The 20,184-nt window shown below is 33.1% G+C and overlaps 1 protein-coding gene across 2 annotated transcripts in view; it reads right to left on the bottom strand.

Moving 5' to 3' along the window:
- Positions 1-20,184, bottom strand: part of RYR2 (ryanodine receptor 2) — a 699,155-nt gene that overhangs the window by 297,171 nt on the left and 381,800 nt on the right. For both annotated transcript variants that reach the window (XM_074262493.1, XM_074262494.1), the window contains 3 exons: positions 11,954-11,974; positions 2,547-2,706; positions 842-989 (listed from right to left, as the gene is read on the bottom strand). In XM_074262493.1, coding sequence (XP_074118594.1) covers positions 842-989; positions 2,547-2,706; positions 11,954-11,974 — 329 coding nt within the window. The remainder of the gene's footprint in view (positions 1-841; positions 990-2,546; positions 2,707-11,953; positions 11,975-20,184) is intronic.

Raw genomic sequence — 20,184 nt, 5'->3', positions numbered from 1 at the left:
AGGGAGGCTGGGCAAGGTCATCTGCCTCACTTTCTCCTCCAGCTGGGTCCTGTGGCAAATTTAGATCAAAATAACTAGAAATGTCCCTGAATGAATTGGGAAACCATGGCCTTTTTAAGCTGTCTTCAAGAGATCTTAGTTTGACTAAGGCCACACCCATAAAGTAATTAAGGCTAAGTGGAAACTGAGGCAAAGAATCTCCTACTCAAAATTATCTAAATAAATGAATGAATGAATTTGAGAAGGGAAGACTGTCCCAGATTAAATTATTACCTCTAAATTGATGATTCTTAGTTTTACTTATCTAGCCCTAACCTCCTTATGGAACTTTAGTTTCCCATCTCCAACTATCTTTGACATATCTTGAATATGATTTCTAGTAGATACCTTAAACTTGTCATGTTCAAAATTTAATTCATTATTTTCCTCCCTAATTTCTCTCTTTTTCCAAACTTCCATATTACTGTCAAGGGTACCACAATCCTCCTTGTCACTTAGGATTGAAAATAGATCAGAATCTTAAGCAGCTAGGTGGTGGAGGAGATAGAGCACCAGCCCTGAATTCAGAAGGACCAGAATTCAAATCTACCCTCAGACACTTAACACTTCCTCGTTGTGTGGCCCTGGGCAAGTCATTTAACCCCATTTGCCTCAGGGGAAAAAAACAAACAGACAATCAAAAGACTAGATTCCCCATTGTTTATAGCTATGTTTTAGCTACAAACTGAATTATATTATGTCACATTTTTATCTTTAATTGACTTTCTGCTTTCATATGTGACATTTAGTGGATGGATACTACACTGCCTAGAAATAAAAAGGAACAAAAAAAGAGAAATACCATGATCTTGATCAGGAGCTTCTAGGTTGTAACCATAACCCAATAGTGTACGGACAGCCTCCCTGAGACTATCCTTATTTGATTTCTTGGTACGGTCATCTAGAAGAGCATAAGGAACTAGGCGAGGGTTTCTTCTGTTCTTTACATCCTAGATGAGGAGAAAAGATGCAGAAATCAAAGAAATACAGCTTTGGGAAGAAACTAGGGTACATTATGTACATTATGTACATTTCTTAGGAAATCATCTAGAACAGGAATATCAAGTACATGGCCCATGGACACTCCCAATAACTACCTAAACCAGATTAAAAAGTAATTAGGATAATTATCAGCTATTGAATATATCAAATTACAAGGTTCTTGAGAAAAGAGATTAATCCCATTCCCATCCCACAAGAATACAAACACATGAAAAATACGATAATCAAATGAGTATGTATATTGAATTAAAACTCATTCTTTATATAAAATCAAGATAAAATATGGAATAATAAATCCACATAGTTTAACAAACTAGCTTGACCTTGAAATCACCTGTCATAGCAAAAAGATAAGAAGCTAATTTAGTGAATACAAAATTTAATTGAACATATCACTGACAAATCTTTATATCACTGGCAAATAAGTTTTGGTCACATCAGTAATTTTCAGGTAATAGGCATGCTAAGCTGCTGAGAAAATGCAATAATTCTAAGCAATTTAAAAATATTTTAAAAGCTATCATTTTGAGCTTGTTAATACTAAATTGAGGTTTTTGTAAAATAAAATAATTTCAAAAACTAATTTTAAGCTTTCTATTTTATGTCATAGTTACTTACAAAATGATTGTTTCATTACATTCTGTCAGAGTACTAATGTATGCTCGATTATGGCAGTCAAGAAAAAAAAAGGATAAAAAAGAGATATCCAGGCACAGAATTCATCAAATCATTAGTAAAGAAAGCTTAGATTTGGAAAAATTCACTGGAAATCATGTATACACAAGAAAAGACAAAGTGATATCTTTGTCTTTTGATACACATTTTTTTTGTGTGGAATTCCATTGCATTTGAGAAATTGCCATATCTAATTAGCAATAAGGACTAGACCTGTAATTTAATTGGTATAGAGTTTCTCTCAAGAAATATTAATCATTATGTACATTTCTTAGGAAATCATCTAGAACAGGAATATTAAGTACATGGCCCATGGACACTGCCAATAACTACCTAAGCCAGATTAAAAAGTAATTAGGAAATTTTTTAAAAATATGAATACAACAAAATAGATAATGCAAATATATAGTTTTCTAATTCAATATGCAATTGCAGGGATTGCTAATATGATTCCTCTATTTCTATTTGATTTTGACACCACTGCTGCAGAATAATGAGTTAAAGGTTATACAATTTTTATGTATCAAACAAAATGAATCTAGGTCTTCTTGACTTTGAAACTATTCTGATATACCATATCATGCTGGGTTTTTCATTAGGGAAGGTATGGTTGTTATAGTCAATTGGTATTAATCTTACTATTAACTAGTAATGTCACCTACTCTTAACTAAAAAATGGGAATGAATATGATCTAGACTACCACTAAGGTTTGGTGTAGTTCTAAAAATTCTATGATACTATACTATGATTACCATCTTCTTTTCTAAATTCCTCAATAAAAGAAATTTTTCGTAGTTTCTCAAAATTATTGGTGAAAGCTTCAATATACCTGCTGGATGCCATAAGTCCAACCTTGCCTGATGCGATCTCGGGCCCAGACATTGTGAGCATTTTCAGCCAACTTGTCCACCATTGCTTCTTGGGAGGGGGTGAGTTTTATAAAGCTCAGATCCATTGGAGCAGGCTTATAACCACTTGTTAACTGATAACTGAAAAAAACAAAGCATCATTTAATTGTCCATTTTACAAAGGCAAGGTCTAAAATGTCAAATAAAAAAATCATATTTATATATTAAATTATATACATAATATGATATATAAATAAATATAAATATAAATAAATAAATATATTTATATTTTATTCACCTTCATCCTCCCCTATTCTTTGCAAAGGAAGAAGAGAAAGTATTTTCTAATATTTCTGTTTTGAGGACAAGCTTGTACTTCTAAATAATAAGGATTCTATTGGAGCATTCTTTACCAAAAGTAGCAAAAATTGCTATGCTGTAACAGTCATGTAGCTATTATGATGAAACACCATTTTTGACAACACTCATAATTAGAAACAAAACTTCAATTATATTAATTTACTCAATGTCTAATATGACTATAGTCTACAAAACAGACCAAATAAATCATGATCAGATTAAGTGCTTTTTCTAAGATCCAGATCTAACCATATGATAGTTACCTCCTTTCCCTAATCTCTTTTTTCCCCAATAAATTTCAGCTCTCCCTATTACTCAAAGATTAAATAGAAAGTCCTCTATTGGGTTTTTAAAGCTTTCCCAAACTGGTAACTTCCTAGTGTTTCTAATACATTTATGCTTTTTCTCTTTTTTTTGTGTACTCAAAACACCCAGCAAACACTGGCCTCTTTATTGTTTCCCTTTACAAACACATTCATCTTCCAACTTTATGCCTTTCCATTGGCTGCCTGTCATACCTGGAAAGTTTCCCACTCTGTTTTCCTGCTTCTTTTCAAGACCCAGGTCCAAATTCTAACTTCAGCAGAAGTTTCTTCCCTGCCTTTTCCTTTATCCTTTTTAGTACCTTGACATAACTGAAATGACCTTCCATTTACTATCTCTCTCTGTCTCTCTCTGCCTCTGTCTATCTGTCTGTCTGTCTGTCTGTCTCTCTCATTCTTACTATTACAGTTACTTACATGTTTATCACTCCTAATTGAAAATTATCCCCTTGTGGGCAGGGATCATGTTTTTGTCTTTATCTTTGGTACTGTACCTAGTATATTTTAAACATACTTACTGACCAAATAGCTAGCTAACTGATAGACTATAGAATTACTGATACAATATAATGCAAGAAAAAGGAATCTTAAATAATTAAAGTCTTAGGCTTTTTTGATATAAAACCAAAAATATAAAAATGTCTAATATACTTGTAAGAGGGATGCTATTATTTATCCTTTCTTCCTTTAATTTGAAATAACCATGCAAAATATTTTTATAACCATCAGTTTCAATAAATGTCATTTTGATTCCATTTTTAAACTACTAAACATTTTTTTAAAAGGACAATTCAGCCCATTTTTCTTTCCTTCCCCTTTTTGTCTAGTCAACATATGAACTATATCAAATTCAGCATCATAGAAGAGATGTTCCAAAATATTCAATACCCAGATAAATGAAAACTATCAGATAAAATGCCTACTATCATTACTATCATATTTAACTTAATTTCCCTAGATTTTTTTAAATACAAATATTATATGCCCTTGTAATATAAAAATAATCCCTTCTCAACTAATTTTTTTTTTTTTTTTCTGTTCAAAAATCTTAAACCCATCCAGAGGTAAGAAGCAAGATGATACATAGATTAGGAAACCAGTCTGTTAATAGCAGTAATTAAGCACTTATTCTGTGGCCAGACACTGTGCTAAACCTAAAGGATACAAAGAAATGAAAACAATTGTTAAAATAGTTTTCTACTCTCAGGGAGTTATCTTTCTAATGAGGGAAAATAATATGAAATAACTAGAAAACAAAAACAGGGAAAAAAAAAAGAATAAATGGATTAGTATCTGGGAGGGAGGTACTTCCTGCATGAATAGGAAACTTGAACTGAAATCTTGACACAAATCCAGGAAAAACCAAGAGGACAGATGTGAGGGAGCAGAGCATTATAGAAAACAAGGGAAAGCCAGTAGAGTCAGAAAACAGGATAAAGATTGTAGTGTTAGAGGAACTGCAAGTGAGCCAGCATAACTAGATCACGAAAAGTGAAGGAGAGTAAAAGGGAAAGAAAAACTGGAAAAGTAGGATGGGGGTAAAGCTATGAAGAATAAAAAAAAAGTTAAGAAGATAAGTTTATATTTTAATTCCACTTACAGAGGAAGAATTGACCATAGATAGCAAATAATTTGGAGTTGTTTTAGATTTTGAGAGGAGCTGATACAGAGAAAATAGTCTTCCAATAAATGAAAAGCAATTATGGAAAAGAGGTGTCAGCATTATCTTATTTGATTCACAAGGTAGCACTAGGGACAATGAATAGAAGCAGCATATAGGCAAATTAAGTTTGATTTGCTTTCTAAAAAGTCTAATGAGCTGTTTTTAAAAGGGTAGTATGTTTTACCTCACAAAAATATGAGGAAGTTATTAAATAATCAATTTCTAGGAAAGTTTTAGGGGAGTTCTAATTTGTCAATGGGTAGAAGGGGATGACTTCTGAAAATGTATTCTGAGATTGTATAGTTCAATAACAATCTGATTCCCTTTGCTCATTTAGATATGAATACTACTGATTATTTGTGTTATAATATTGTGTTATAATATATTTGTTTATAATATTTAATATATAATACATTTTGTTATAATATATTATAATATAATATATTTGTTATATTATTGCTATAATATATTTGTGTTAAATATTTACCTATTTTTCTTTTCTCACTTAAAATATTGTTTCACCTATATATCCACCAAAGTCTAATCTACAGAATTTTTTTCAAAATATAAAAGATCATAAAAATTCTTATTAGAAAAAAATGTTTCAAATCAAATCAAATCATACAATAACCAGATGTTCACAGTGTTTCAGATCAGACTTATTAGCTTAATATCCTGATACTATACTATTGTTCTTTATAAACAGGATAGAGACTGAAAAATTCTACACTCAGATAGATTTGAAAATACCATTGCCTTTCTATAATAGCATTATGTTTCCAACACACCAAACAAAAAAATTATTTCAGCACAAACCCTATCAAATTCTTTTAATTTCTCTTCATGGTCTACCCCTTACAAACAGGATTTAGATTATATGCCAAAATCAGACAAATCAATCACAATCACATAAACCACATTTAAATTTATTTTAAATTTATACTTCTATTTTTTTCACTATTCTACAAATTTTGCACATCCTACAACTTCAAATATAAGCAATTTCATTTCTAACTTTTTTTCCCCACAAAGGAAAAAAAAAACTGGAAACATGCCATAAATGTCTTTAAGTTTAAATTTTATAAACATTAAATGTAGTTAACAAGTAAACAATAAATATACTCAAAGGTAATGTGATCCAGTTTTCAAGGCAAGATTGAGCCACATTATCTGCAACTGCATATATAGGAGAACCTGTTTATTATAGAGAATGATAATAGAGGCTGAATAAAATAGCTAAAACTGATACAAGAGCATTTTGTCTTAGAGAAGAACAAAAAGTTCAGACTTTCTCTATGATGAACTTCAGAAGTATAGCAAAAGAACCTCCTCTCTCCCAAAGTTCTTATATCAACTCTGTTAGGAAAAGCAACTTTTTTTTTCAGCATTATCTAAATTATTCAGGTTTCTCCTCCTATATATACAGTTACAAACAAAACATATTAGGCTTGCCTTGAAACTCAGGTTATAATTAAACAAAATCCCACTTCACTATTTTATAGACTGCAAATGGTATTATTACAAAGGAAAACATAGATAAGGAAACCAAAAAAGTCAAAAGCAGAATGCCTATTCCTTACTTGTACTTAATTCCAATCTCAAAAAAAAATGTACAAAAATTTTATCGCATTTTCATATACATATTAATTGTACTCACAAATAGAATTTGGAATTCAAAACATTTTTAAAATGTTAAAAAATGTTTTAATACATATTTGGTAGGAAAATAAAACAAAATTATTTTGATTAAGTAGGACTTTTTCAGGCAATATAAAAGTTAATTTCCATGCATAAATTCAATTATTAAATAAAAAATTTGATGTTATCCTTGCCAGAATTTTATTATATTTAACTAGTAATTAGAGTACAGATTTCTAAGCAAGTGACGCCTGGCTTCAAGGCCAACTTTTGAACTATACTGGCTGTGTGTGATCCTGATCAATCTGAATAATCTTTCAGTGGCATAAAAAAATTCTAAGAAAAAAAGGTACAGTTATTAAGCATTTCCTAGGTTTTAGGACTGCATGAGATATTCAGGGATATCTAGAACTTCTGGCATGAAGACTTTCAGAGTCCTTCTCCAGGGATCTACCTTCACCAATTTCTCATCTATTGTTTCAAGAAGCTGTAGCATGTGTAGTGGCCATATTCCAGAAAATAATCTCAACAGATGGGCTAAATCAGGTTGAGGGTAACAATTAAAGGGATGTCTACCTCAAGCATGTGATAACATCCCCTGGCAGAATGAATGGATAAAAACAATTTGTTTCAATGATCATGAAAGTGGTTGAAGCAAATGTAATTGAACACTTAGAGCTTCATTAGACTTTGAAGATGACATAATTATGCACAGTCTTGACAATGGACTTTGAGACTCAGGAAAATTGAGTGAGATTAATAATTTTGTATAATTCTGTCTCTGCCTTAAATTGAATTTATTCTCAAGTCAAGACATCATCCTGTAAGGTCATTAGTTCCCTTGAAAATTGAAGGACAATCAACAACTAGATTTTATGAACTATGTGTTGGGGATACAAAGACAAAAGTAATTAGCCCCTGCTTACAAGTTATATATAAGTATAAATGTAATATACAAAATCGCTATCACATAAATTGGTGGCAGGAGAAGCAAGAGCAATTGGGAAGAAAATCAAGAAAAGTATCATGTATAAAATTGTGTTTAAAGACATCAACAAAATTTCATTTTTATATAATTAGTACTTGAGCTGAATCTTGAAGCATCTAGGGGTTCTAAAAGGTTGACATGTAGAAGAAGGGCCTTCTAGGCACAAGAAAGCCAAGGTAGAGGCTAAGATATGGGAGATGAAGTTCCTTGTGTAGGAAGATTAATGATCAAAAGTTTTCCTTCATTAGAAGAATTCCATACACCAAAGATAGTTATTAAAAAAAAAAAAAAAGAAAGAAAGAAAAAGAAAAGAAAAAAGAATCTGAATAAGTTAACATCTAATCTATTTTTCATCCATTCAACAAATCAATAAATATTTGAGTGGCTACTGTATACACAGCACTGGATTAGTTGCATCTCTATCCTTACCAAATTTACAATCTAGAAGTAAAGCTGAGACATGGATGCCAATAATGATAACTCAAAATAGAACATTAGTGTAGTAAGAGGAATATAATGAATGCTTCTAAAGGAATTTAGAGGAAAGAGCCAGAGCTAGAGACATTATTTCCATTTAGTTGATAGAAAGGTAGTTTGTTATATTGCTTTTCCCTTGATTTCAAATACTAATAAGAAGATATGAAAACAAGCACAGCTAAGTATACAATTATCTCAGTTGTAGGCAAAAAACAAGAAAAGGGAAAAAAAAATCTACCTGCCATTTTTACTAGGTGTAAATGTACTGGGAAAATCAAATGGTTTTTTATTCTAATCATTCTGTATTCTCACTCAGACCCTTTCTCTTATAACCTTAATCAAATCTATTGATTTGTCATTTCCTGTGAAAAGATTAATCAATCAACTACTCTGTTGTTCAACTCAGCATCCCTATGATTTCTCAGAATAAAATCATTCACTCACTCAACCAAGAAATATTTATTAAAACCTGACTTTGTATAAGGGACTGTGCTAGGCACTGGGGATACAAAGAAAAACAAAGGAAACAGAAAATCTCTGCTCTCAAAAATGATACATTCTCATGAGGAGAAAATATATAAATGTCAAGGTGCACCAAAAGTCATACAGGGTATATACCATGAAAAAGAAATACATTAGCAACTAAGACAACTGGAACAGTCTTCCTATACAAGGTAGTATTTGAGCTGGATTTTGAAAGGAACTTAAAACAGTAAGCAGAAGAGCATCTGAATTTGGAGAATATTATAATAATCCAGATAAAAAGTGATAAGACCCTGCATTAGAGTTATGCCTATATGAGTAGAGAGAAGACAATTATAGAAGAGATATTGTGAAGATAGAAACAAGATTTGGAAATGGATAGAATATGAGGATGAGAGGGAGGAATAAGAAAGAGATAATTCAGGTTGCACATCTAGGTAGCTAGAATAATCATGCCTTAATGGTAATAGAGAAGTTTCAAGAAGGGAAAGACTTTTGGAGAAAGATAATGGTCCAATTTTTGGACATTTTGAGTTTAAGATGCCTATAATCACATTCCCTGGATACATAAAAGATATCTAGAAGAGAGCAATATCAGGAAAATTTTAAAAAGAGGGAATATCTTGAAAGAGATGATCAGTAAAGTTGAATGCTACAAGAAGTCAAAGAGCCTCAGGCTTAAGAAAAGATCATTAGACTGCCCATTAAGAGACCACTGTTAACTAGAGAAAGTCTGGTTTCAGGTAAATGATGAAGTGCAAACCCATATTAAAGAGGATTTATGAGAGAGTGAGAAGAGAGAAAATGGAAGCACCAATTTTAGATGGCTTCCTTAAGGAGTTGAGCCACAAACAAGAGGTAAGGCATAGCACAATACTTAGCTGGGATGGCCAAATCAACTGAGAGCTGATGAGAGTTGAAAGACAATGATGGGCATGTTTATAGGCAAAGAAGAGTTTGTGTAAATAAAAAGACTGAATCTGAGAAAGAATGGGGGATGATAGCTGGGGCCTTTTGATGGAGAAGGTAGGAAAGGATAAGATAGGGGGTGTGTGCCTTTGCTAGGAGAAAAGCCACTATTTTATCTGAGACTAGAGTGAAGGAGGATAAAGTGGAGAGAGACATCTAAGTGATGTAACATTAAGGAGAAAAAGAGAAGAGGGAGATCTCTTTGTATGATTACAAATTTTCAATGAAATATGAGATAAGTTTCTTGCCTGAGAGAGTGAGGGGAAGGATATACAATGAGAGGATTAATGATAGATAAGAAGATTTAGATGTCTTATTGAGAAAGAATTCAAATTTGTAATGGACAAAATCACTAAGTTTTCTCAAGTTCTGTTGAGCTTCATGTAAATTGCAGCAAAGGAGTTAGGTAGCAGAAATTATCCAATTTTGAGGAGCAGCAAAGCATGACAGATAATAGGACAAGGGTTGCAGAGGAAACAAAGATAGAGGACAGCTTTAGGGTTAATTTGGTTCATCTAAGGGTCAAGAGAAGGAAGGAAAAGAATGTTTCCAGTATAGGGATGATGGTCTGGGGAAAAACTGAATGGCTGAAGGCATAGAAGTCATAAGAAGGATAAAGAAAAGTTGCAATAATGAAAACATTATTTTCAGATAAAGGAATTTCAGAGTTCTGACATGAGAAGTAGAATACTTTTATGTGTGATGGTATAACCAATTATATGACTATCTGTATATGTACACTGAAGTCTATCACAGCAGGAGTTCATGAGAATTTAGTAGCCTGAAGTACTGGGGCGCTTAAGAAGTTTGAAGGGGTATGATTATTTATGAAGTCTCCAAGTTTGAATACAGGAGATAGAAACAGAGAGATTTGTGAGGTAGGCGCTGAGCTCTTTGATTAGGAAGGGTCTTTAAGATTAAAAGATCAGGATTGGATTGATGGTCAATTTTGATGGCATAAATATCAAAGAAAGAAAACATGCTTAGTGAAGATGGTAAGAAGAGGGTCTATAAGGGACAATGGGAATTAAGAAGTATTCTGCTTCTCCTACTATGACTACTGAGTTAGGACTTTAGGACAGTGTATTAGAAATAGTATAGCCAGAACTGGAATGGAAGAGGTTTAGTTAGGAAGAAATCATGTGTCAATGAGGGCACAGAAGAGAAAAATAAAAAAAGAAAGTAATTTAAAATGAAAGCATTTTGTTATTCCATGCATTCCAAAAAACACAGTATAAAGAGCAAAAAGATCTGATGTGGCACATTGTGGAGATGGAGTTAAAGTACATAGATCTAAGTGAGGAATTTGAAGAAGGAGATCAGATTTTGTACACTGGACTTGAGGGATTTAAAACCACCAAAATGGGGGCAGCTAGGTGGCACAGTGGATAGAGCACCAGCCCTGAATTCAGGAGGACCTGAGTTCAAATCTGGTCTCAGACACTTAACACTTTCTAGCTGTGTGACCCTGGGCAAGTCACTTAACCCCAGCCTCAGGAAAAAAAAAAAAGAAAGAAAGCTGGAGGGAGTGGGGAGGGAGAAAGAATGGACAGAAGAATTATACCACATTAAGTATTGTAAACCTAATCTGAAGAAAAACTTTTGGAGAAAGCAGGGAGGATGATGGAGAACATCAGTAACGATTTCTCATAGTATTATTCAAGTTTCCTCATCCTCTGAGATTTAATGTTTTAACTTAATCATAACAGCTGTGAGAATTTCTACACTATCTGAATTTCTTGAACAGGCCATTCATAAATCTAATTCTATATTATTATTTGTAAAAAATGTCAACTGTTTTTAATTGTAATCCTTTACAAAGATAATCTGAAACCTAAAATTGAGCTCAATTAACTAGTGAAGAATTCTATTTTAAGTTAAAGTCACTAAAAAGTTATGATCTTTTAGTCCTACTTCATCTCAACATATAGGTACTCTGAGAAATACAATAATTTCTTTTCCAAGAATAATACACAAAACTAACTTATTTTACTTAATATTAATGTCAAAAATAATATTTAAATCAGTATGAGGCACAAATGATGTCACCTTTTAAAATGAAGCTGCTACTTTGAATATATCTGAATATAGATAATAAAACAGAACAATTTTACCAAAAATAAACATTTCAGGAGGAATGATAATAGGACATTTAGGAAAATTGAAACTATTTCTCCCTTTAATACACAATTAAATGAAGAGGCATCTCAGAATGGCAAATCATTTAACTTTTACTTGGGGTTTTCTTCATTTTTAAAATCTTGTTCAATGGACCAAATGATCTAACTATAAAAATACTTTCCTAAGACTGTATGATTATATACATCTTTCCTAATGTCTACTTAAAACAGAGACTAAGTAAGAAAGTGTTGATACATTTTTCAGACCCCAAGAATACTGGAAATAGTACTATATTGGACAAAGTCCATCAACCTTTTAAAATATTTTTTTAAACCTGGCAAAGAACATTTTAAAATAGCAACTTACCTGCTTGTTCTCTCCAAATTACTGAAGATGTAAACATACACACACACACAAAATAAAAATTAAAAAAAAATAAAAAACCAAAAATAAAAGGAAGAAAGAAAGAAAAGAATTGATAGCATTTGGCTTCATTGATGAATCTCTGTGTGATGCACCAATTCAATTAGTTCTTCATTCCTATATGCTTGTATTTGTATCTCCTCCTAAACAGGTACTCTGAGCAAACCCAGGAAGGTAAGAGGGGGAAAGATACTATATGCTATCAGTGAGAGGCAAATTAAAGCTGATACGGACTAAGGCAAAATACCAAATATATTAAGAAACAATCTTTTCCTTTTACTCTCCAATCATCTGTTACCTCAAATTTTTGTTGTTTAATATTAAAGTTAAATGGAGTTGAAAAGTAATTTAATAATGAAAAAATGTAAGATAACAGAAGATGATCACGTTCATGTTTAGTGGATGTTAGCAATAAATTCCATTATTAAATCAACTCATCAAGTGCCTTAGAATAAATGGGAAATTTACCAACAAATACACATACAAATATTAAGAATGAGTTTTATTGTAAGCATGTATAGAGACACTAGATACTTGCTTGGATTTTCACAGCAAGTATATGAGAAATAGTAAACAAAGTATTTCTCTGAAAGTATAAGAATGCCATTCACTAACCACCAAAATGGTAAGGGGAAATTAAAAATGTATGGTTCTACTTTAACTCAATTAAACATTTATTAAGTATATATTATATGTAGAGTACTGGAGATGGTGGCTGTAGAGGGGAAGATAATAAATAAGACAGTCTCTGTCCTCAAGAAGCTCACAAAATAGTAGAAAAATAAAGATAACTCTAAAAATAATTATATTTAAGTACTATATGAAGTTCAAGGGAGAAAGAGTCAGCATGAATAGGGGAAACTAGAAATTTCCAGTGCAAAAAAATACTACTACTAATAATAAATAATAAGAATAATAAATATGTAACATTGATTTAGAGCATTTAGATTTACAGAATATCTTACATATAGTCTGATCCTTAAGAACAATACTAAGAAAAACTGTTATTCTGATTTTACAGATAAGAAAACAGGCTAGAGAAAGTTAAATGATTTGCCAGAATCATACAAGTTAGCAAATATTTGAGGCAGGAGTCAAACAAAGGTCTTCCTAAGTCCAAGCCAAATATTTCATCCACTAGGTCAAGAATCTATCAAAACTTTTCTTAACACAAAAACCTCCTCTAAAAGGCCCTGACAAATTCTGACCCCTAACAGATCCTACCCACAATCTTCCAGTGGAGGGAAACTCACCAGAAACCTGTAAAGTAGCTTATTTTTAAAGTGAATAGCTTTCAAAGATTAACCCAGGCACATCAGAGTATTAACAAAACAAAGGATATCCTAAAAAGTCCAGATACCAAAGGACTGGGGAAACTTTAAATAAAACAAAGCCTAAACTCCCCAAGACTTATAAGGCTAAACTTAATCAACAGTTAGAATGATCCCTATGGTAGTAAGGTCCAGGGCCAAGGTTTCACATATAGTTATTCTAATCATGAGGTTTAATTCAAAAATTATATTTAGCAGACATATTTACTTTTATAAGCAGTGTATAAGAAGACATGTTCAATATCATCAATTCTCTCTATATATTTATTTTTCTGACACTACTGTAGTGCTGGTACAGATTCTTATCATCTTATATATAAATTATTATAACAGACTGCTGATTGTCCTCCTTGACTCATGTATCTCCTCATTCCCTCCAAACTATCATCTACTTAGCATTCAGAGGCAGCTAAGTGGTACAGTAGAAAGAGTACTGGACCTAGATTTGGGAAGACCTAATTTCAAATCAAGCCTTAAATACTTATTAGTTCTAATCAATGTTGTGCCACAGTTCTCTTTTAAAGTCCTGACCCACTTTCCCCAATTGTCCTATTCAATTACTCTGCCTCAGGTTATAACCATTCCCTCTTAATGTTTGGGATAAAGGTCTTTATCCATTTTAGACATCTTTAGAATATCTGGAGCCTCTATTAAGCCTGCCTCCATTATGTCATCCTTATCCTAAATTCCTCCCCCCATTGGATCATCCTCATCCAGGTACCTTCCCTATTATGTCATTGTTTTTGTTACCCTATAAAAGAATCTTGTTATTGGACATTCAGGGCTGGATTCTTTGAGATGATAATCTTGTTCAGCCCTGGGACCAAACCATGAATCCATTTGGCGCCAGCAAATCTCTCCTATTTAATAAATTATTAAATACCGTCTAATCTCTATCTTGCTCAGTTTCTCCGGCATTATACCAAGTCATTTAGTTTGTCTACCTGAGGTTTTTTTTTTTTTTTTTGTTTTGTTTTTTTGTTTTTTTATCTGTAACATGGAGATACATAGAATTATCTGTAACATAGAAGCTACATCTCAAGGTTGTTGTAAGGATAAAATGATAAAATGAGTTAAAATTGGTAAGCTCTCTTAGTAGTAGTAGTAAATTTATCTTCCTAAAGCACAGATCTCGCTATATCATTTCCCTGTTTAATGAACTCCATGGACTCCCTATGACAAATATAAACCCCTCTGGTTTTTAAAGCCCTTTCCAATTTGGCCCCTTCCTAGCTTTCCAGTCTTCTTACATTTTATTCCACCTTCCTCCTGCATCATATATTCTGCAATTCAGTGACACTAACTGCCTTGCTATTCCATCCGGCTTCTGCATGTATTGTCACTGGATGTCTGCCATCCCTAGAATCTTGTTTTCTTTTCATCCCTACCTCCTTACTTTCCTGGCTTCTATCAAATATTAGCTAAAATTCCATCAGCAAGAAGCCTCTTCTAGCCTTCCTTAATTTTAATGCTTTCCTCCTGAAAATACCTCAATTTATTATCTTGCATTTATTTTGTTTGCTTATGATTGTTTTCATGTTATCTCTTCCATTGGACCATTAGCTCCTTGAAAGCAGGGATATCTTAACACTGGGATTGACACATTGTAGACACCTAATGAATGCTAGTTAATCTAGCTTTACAAATTTAATTTAGTGGATTTGTTTCTTACACATACATTTAACTCTTTTTAAAAATAGTTGTCCCTTTTCTTTATCACCAAAACTGATTAATCTTTTCTTCAAGAGAATCTTGTTCTTGAGAGCCTTTCAGACTGACTTTGCTTAAATAATTTTAGGCTACAGGATTCTATATATCCCTCCTCTGAATTCTGAAAGGTACTTAGTCATCAACTAACATTTATAAAGTGCCTAATATGTGCTATGCATTGTATTTTGCCTAACTTTCTCCTTTTTATCTTCTACAAAAACTAATATAAAGTAGTCACTTTCTCTCAAAGTTACCATAATTTCTAATTTAGCTGCCCCCTTGTAGATCAGAATAAGGTCAATATCCATTTGTTCAATAATAATTTATCAATTGCCTATTATATTCCAGGTAGCATAAAGAATCAGGACAACTTGGGTTCCAGTACTGTTACTGAGATGACTCTGGGAAAGAAATTTTACTTCTCAAATCCCCGGTAAAATCTGTAAGTTTCAGTACATTTATAAATATGCACTGCACAGAATTTTCTCACCAACAATTCTTTGTGCAATTAAAATTCTGGTTCAGAAAAGCAACAACAAAATTGCCAAAATATATACTTGGCAAAAGATACCATGACAAGTACTAAGAATACAAAGAAAAACTAAACCCTCTACTTTCTAAGAACTTACTTATATTCTAAAAAAAGAGAAACAACATATTCATAGATAGTTAAGTTTAAAATATAGACTTGTCATGATGAATGTACAAACCCAGCACAAGGTCTATGAAGATCATTAGAAATTTCTACTGCCTTCCATACTGAGAAATAACTCAATTTTAAAAGTATTAATTAAATGGTTTCTACTTATTATTTAGGTTCTAATGACTAACTTTCATGGATAATTTACCAATTCTAATATTTCTTTTGTTGTACCACAGTCCCCTTTTAATGTCCTGACTCAGTTTCCCTAATTGTCCTACTCAGTTACTCTGCCTCAGGTAATAACCATTTCCCCTTAATGTTTGATAGGATAAAAGTCTTATATCTTAGACCTCAGGCTATAATCACTGCTTCTTAAAGTTTGATGGGATAAAGGTCTTATATCTTAGACATTATTAGACTATCCAGAGCCTCTATGGTGATCATCCCCCATCTCAAGTACCTCTCCCATTATATCATTGTTCTTATTACCCTATAAAAGAATAAAAGACATTCCCTGCTGGATTCTTGGAGAAGATAGTCTCATTCAGCCCTGGAACCAAACCATGGATCCATTTGGTTCCAGTAAATCGTTCCCTTTTAAATAAATTACTAAAAACTCTCTAATCTCTATCCTGCCTCAGTTTCTCCAGCATTACACTATTTACTATTCCTGAGATTCAGTTATGATGACTAATAATTCTAGAAGTCTGTGAATTATAGCATTATCTATTTTTCATGGGAAATGGATGAGCATTTATTTGGTTTCCACAATAAAAAAATTTTAATTGGAGCAATGAAACAAATTAGAAAATTAAAGTCCTTAGGCAGTCAGGGGTAGAGATACATCATCCAAAAGAATGTAAGCATGTAAACTCCTTGGGAACAGGAACTGGGGTTTGTAATCTGGGCTGATGGCCTGAGATTTGAAAAGAATCTTTTGTTCTTTGCCCCACTGTTTTCCACTGTTATCTTCCCCTTCTGGAAAGGAAGATCTTTGGGGGCAGGGACTGGATTAAGTGAGAAACACCCTGTCCAGGTTAAACATTTGATAGTGTAAGGCTTTCTTACCTCATGTTCAGAAATCCCAGTAAATGGGGAAAGGAGCTAGGAGGTTGGGGAGGGAAGTTTGTTTGGGAATAAAAAAGAGAATGCCCTTTATCTATGTATGTGTGTGTGTGTATGTTTCTCTCAAACCACACTTTATGTCTCAGAAATTGTGCACCTTTTCTCAAGAGAAAGAAAGAAATTTCTCCTTACTTATACTTGGATTTCTGATTGTTTTAATGGTCATTACTGTCCTATATAGTATCCCACGAAGAGGTTGCCCTTCACTTTAAGAAGGTAAAGCCTTTTACATGTACAAGTAATCACATTCTACTTCAACTTCTCTAAAAGATTGCTCTCACTATCATCTTCATTTCTTAATCTTCAGTTTCATTCTCTAACTGCTGCTTTCCTCCTCCCTACAAAGATGTTTATGTCTCTTATCTTCCAAAAAAAAAAAAAAAAAGAACTCAATTGATCTATCCATCTTTCCTATCTATGGTCTCATCTTTCTTCTCCCAATGACAGCATTGTTGTTTGTCCTTCATTCTTAAAGAGGACCATAATATCAGGGAGGGGATACCTTGACATGCTAGTGAGTTGGATTTAAGTGAGAGAAGGCTGTGCAAGGTCACCTGCCTCATTTTCCCTTCCAGAACCATCTGGGTCCAGTGACAAGATATAGATCAAAATGACTGGAGATGACCTTGGTTGATCCTGGCCTTTTTAAGCTAAGGTCTTCAACAGGTCTCAATTTGACTGAGGCTACACCCATTGAGTTATGAAGGTTAGGTAGCAACTTCTCATCTTTCATCTAGTCCAAAAAAAAATAAAAAAAAAATTAAATAAAGTAGTAAATGAATGAATGAATTTGGAAGGGGAAGACACTCAGGGTTTCTGGTCAAAGCAGAAATGACTTCTATTTACATTTAAAATGAATTAATCAGGATCTAAACAATGACCACATGGGGCTTGACCTAAGACCTATTGGTGGCCTATTAGAATCAGATTGGTTTTGTGTTAAGGCTTATATCCTTAAGAAAAAAATCTAGGCAATAAACCTCAAAATATCTTAGAAGGATTCAGAGGTGCCAAAGAGAAAAAAAAAATGTTTTTAAGAGCATCTGTAGTAACTGTAATTGTAACTGTAAATTTAAAGATCTAAAGGTCTTTTCTCAATTCTCAATTTTAGGCACTATCAAAATGATGAAGTTAGTAGCAGAGAGTTGTGGAAATCCCCTCTGAGTCGAAGCAGGTTCTTAGTGAAAGAATTCACCAACCCAAAATATTAATTGGCAAAAATGGAAGTTTACTGTTGAATAGGAAGCCAGTTTTGCTAAGACTAGCTAGCACTGAGAAGAGAATGCCTTCTTAGCAAACAGGGTCCAGCTTTGGGCCTTCTGCAAAGAATGAGTTCAGAAATTGCCTTTTAAAAAGGAATCTTGAGGCTCAGATTTCAGGTTGAAAAGAAAGCCAAAGAACCCAGGCCTAGATGCTCATCAGTATCTGACTAGGGTCATGTTGACTTGTAGTCTTTTAAAATCCAATTTTTCCAAACTGAATCATTACCTTCCCTCCCTCCCAACCAAACCCTGCCCCTTTCCTAGACTTCTTATTATTGTCAAGAGTGTCACTGATGTAATAGGACTCTTTGGTCCCCTGATCTTTGTGGGGGACCTGGGTCAGAAAACCCTGAATCTTCTGGCTCTGGCCCCCACTCCCCTCCCTTAATTTACCTGGAGTTTGCTCTTTAACTTCTAGCTTAGGAAAACTCCTAAAATAATTACTACCCTTAAATTCACCTAGAGATTACTCTTTAGACCACCACCCTCCACCCTTAATTCATTTGGATATTATTCTCTAGATCTCCACTCTCCATCCTTAATTCATCTAGAGATGATAACTATGAGCTAAAAAGACTACATAAAATTGACTTGCTTCTCAATGCTCTGCTGCTATTCCATCAGGAATCTGGCCCACTGAGAACCCTTAGTGTCATAATAAACTCCTTTTTTTGCTATCTTTCTTTCTTTCTCCTTCTTTCTTTCTTTCTCTTCCTTTCTTTCTTTCTCCTTCTTTCTTTCTTTCTTTCTCCTTCTTTCTTTCTTTCTCCTTCTTTCTTTCTTTCTCTTTCTTTCTTTCTTTCTTTCTCCTTCTTTCTTTCTTTCTTTCTTTCTTTCTTTCTTTCTTTCTTTCTTTCTTTCTTTCTTTCTTTCTTTCTTTCTTTCTTTCTTTCTTTCTTTCTTTCTTTCTTTCTTTCTGCGAATTCTTTCACAAAACCTGTGACACTGTCCTTGAGACCCCCAAATGCTGTTAGAGTGCATCATCCCTCAATATCATCATTCACTCTTTAACCCACATTCATAATTTGGGAATTATTTTCAATTCATCATCTCATACCCCATATCTGATCATTTCTTAAGTTCTATCAATTCTACCCTCTTCATATCTCTTGTTTATATTCACCTCTTCCTTATGACACTGCAACTATCCTGAGACAGGTATTCACAATCTCAAGTATGGACTGTTTGCAATATGCTTCTTGATATTTCTGCTTAATTTTCTCCCAAAACTATCCTCCATTTAGTTGTCAAAATGATCTTCCTAAAGTTTAGATCATAGCAGGTCACCTCCCCATTCAGTCAATTCTTCTGGCTCCCTATTAGCTTCTGAATAAAATAAAAAATCAAATTTATATCTTAAAACCATACACAATCTTTTCTACCTATCCAATCTTCCTACATTTTACTCTCCAAACTATTTATAACACACTACAATTCAGAGAAACTGGCTTCCTTGCTGTTCATTACATGCGATGCTGCAGCTCATGACTTTAAGCGTTTTCACTTGCTATCTCCAGTCTAGAACTCGATTCTTCCTTATCTCTGTCTCTTAGCTTCCTTAGATTTCTTATAATCAGAGCCTTCAAGAAGTAGTCCCTGTAATTGTTTACATGGTCATAGTTCTCTGTCTCTGAACTTAGATCAGAATTCAGCTAGTATGAATGTTAAAGTTCTCTTGAGATTGCTGTTCACTATTCTATTCTTGCTTCAAGGATTCAGCCACTGTTCAGGGATGCAAGTGAATATGAAGGTAGCTTATCTTCTTCACACCACAAAATTATCCTTCAAAGAAATCTGGTTTGTTGTCCAAAGAACTATGAGAGAAAGTTTAAAAATTAATTTTTCTCATAAAATATTCTGAGTCTATGAGAATTGTCACTTCAGTATCACCTGCAAATCATTCTGTGCCAAATTCTGTTTACCTGAATAACTTCAGTTTCTAAAACCTCATAACATTTGTTTGTTTTCCTTGAGAAGCTGACTAGCTGATCTTATCCCATTTTAGACTCATTCTTGCTAATTAAAGGTGGTCTTGTCACATTTAAGGGATATGTGAGTGTGTTTCTTCTATCTACTATCAATGATCTTACGATATATTTGGGT

This window comes from Sminthopsis crassicaudata, chromosome 4 (genome assembly GCF_048593235.1).
Source record: "Sminthopsis crassicaudata isolate SCR6 chromosome 4, ASM4859323v1, whole genome shotgun sequence".
NCBI lineage: Eukaryota > Metazoa > Chordata > Mammalia > Dasyuromorphia > Dasyuridae > Sminthopsis > Sminthopsis crassicaudata.
The sequence above is the reverse complement of the archived record's forward strand: the minus strand, read 5'-3'. Positions and strand labels throughout refer to the sequence as shown.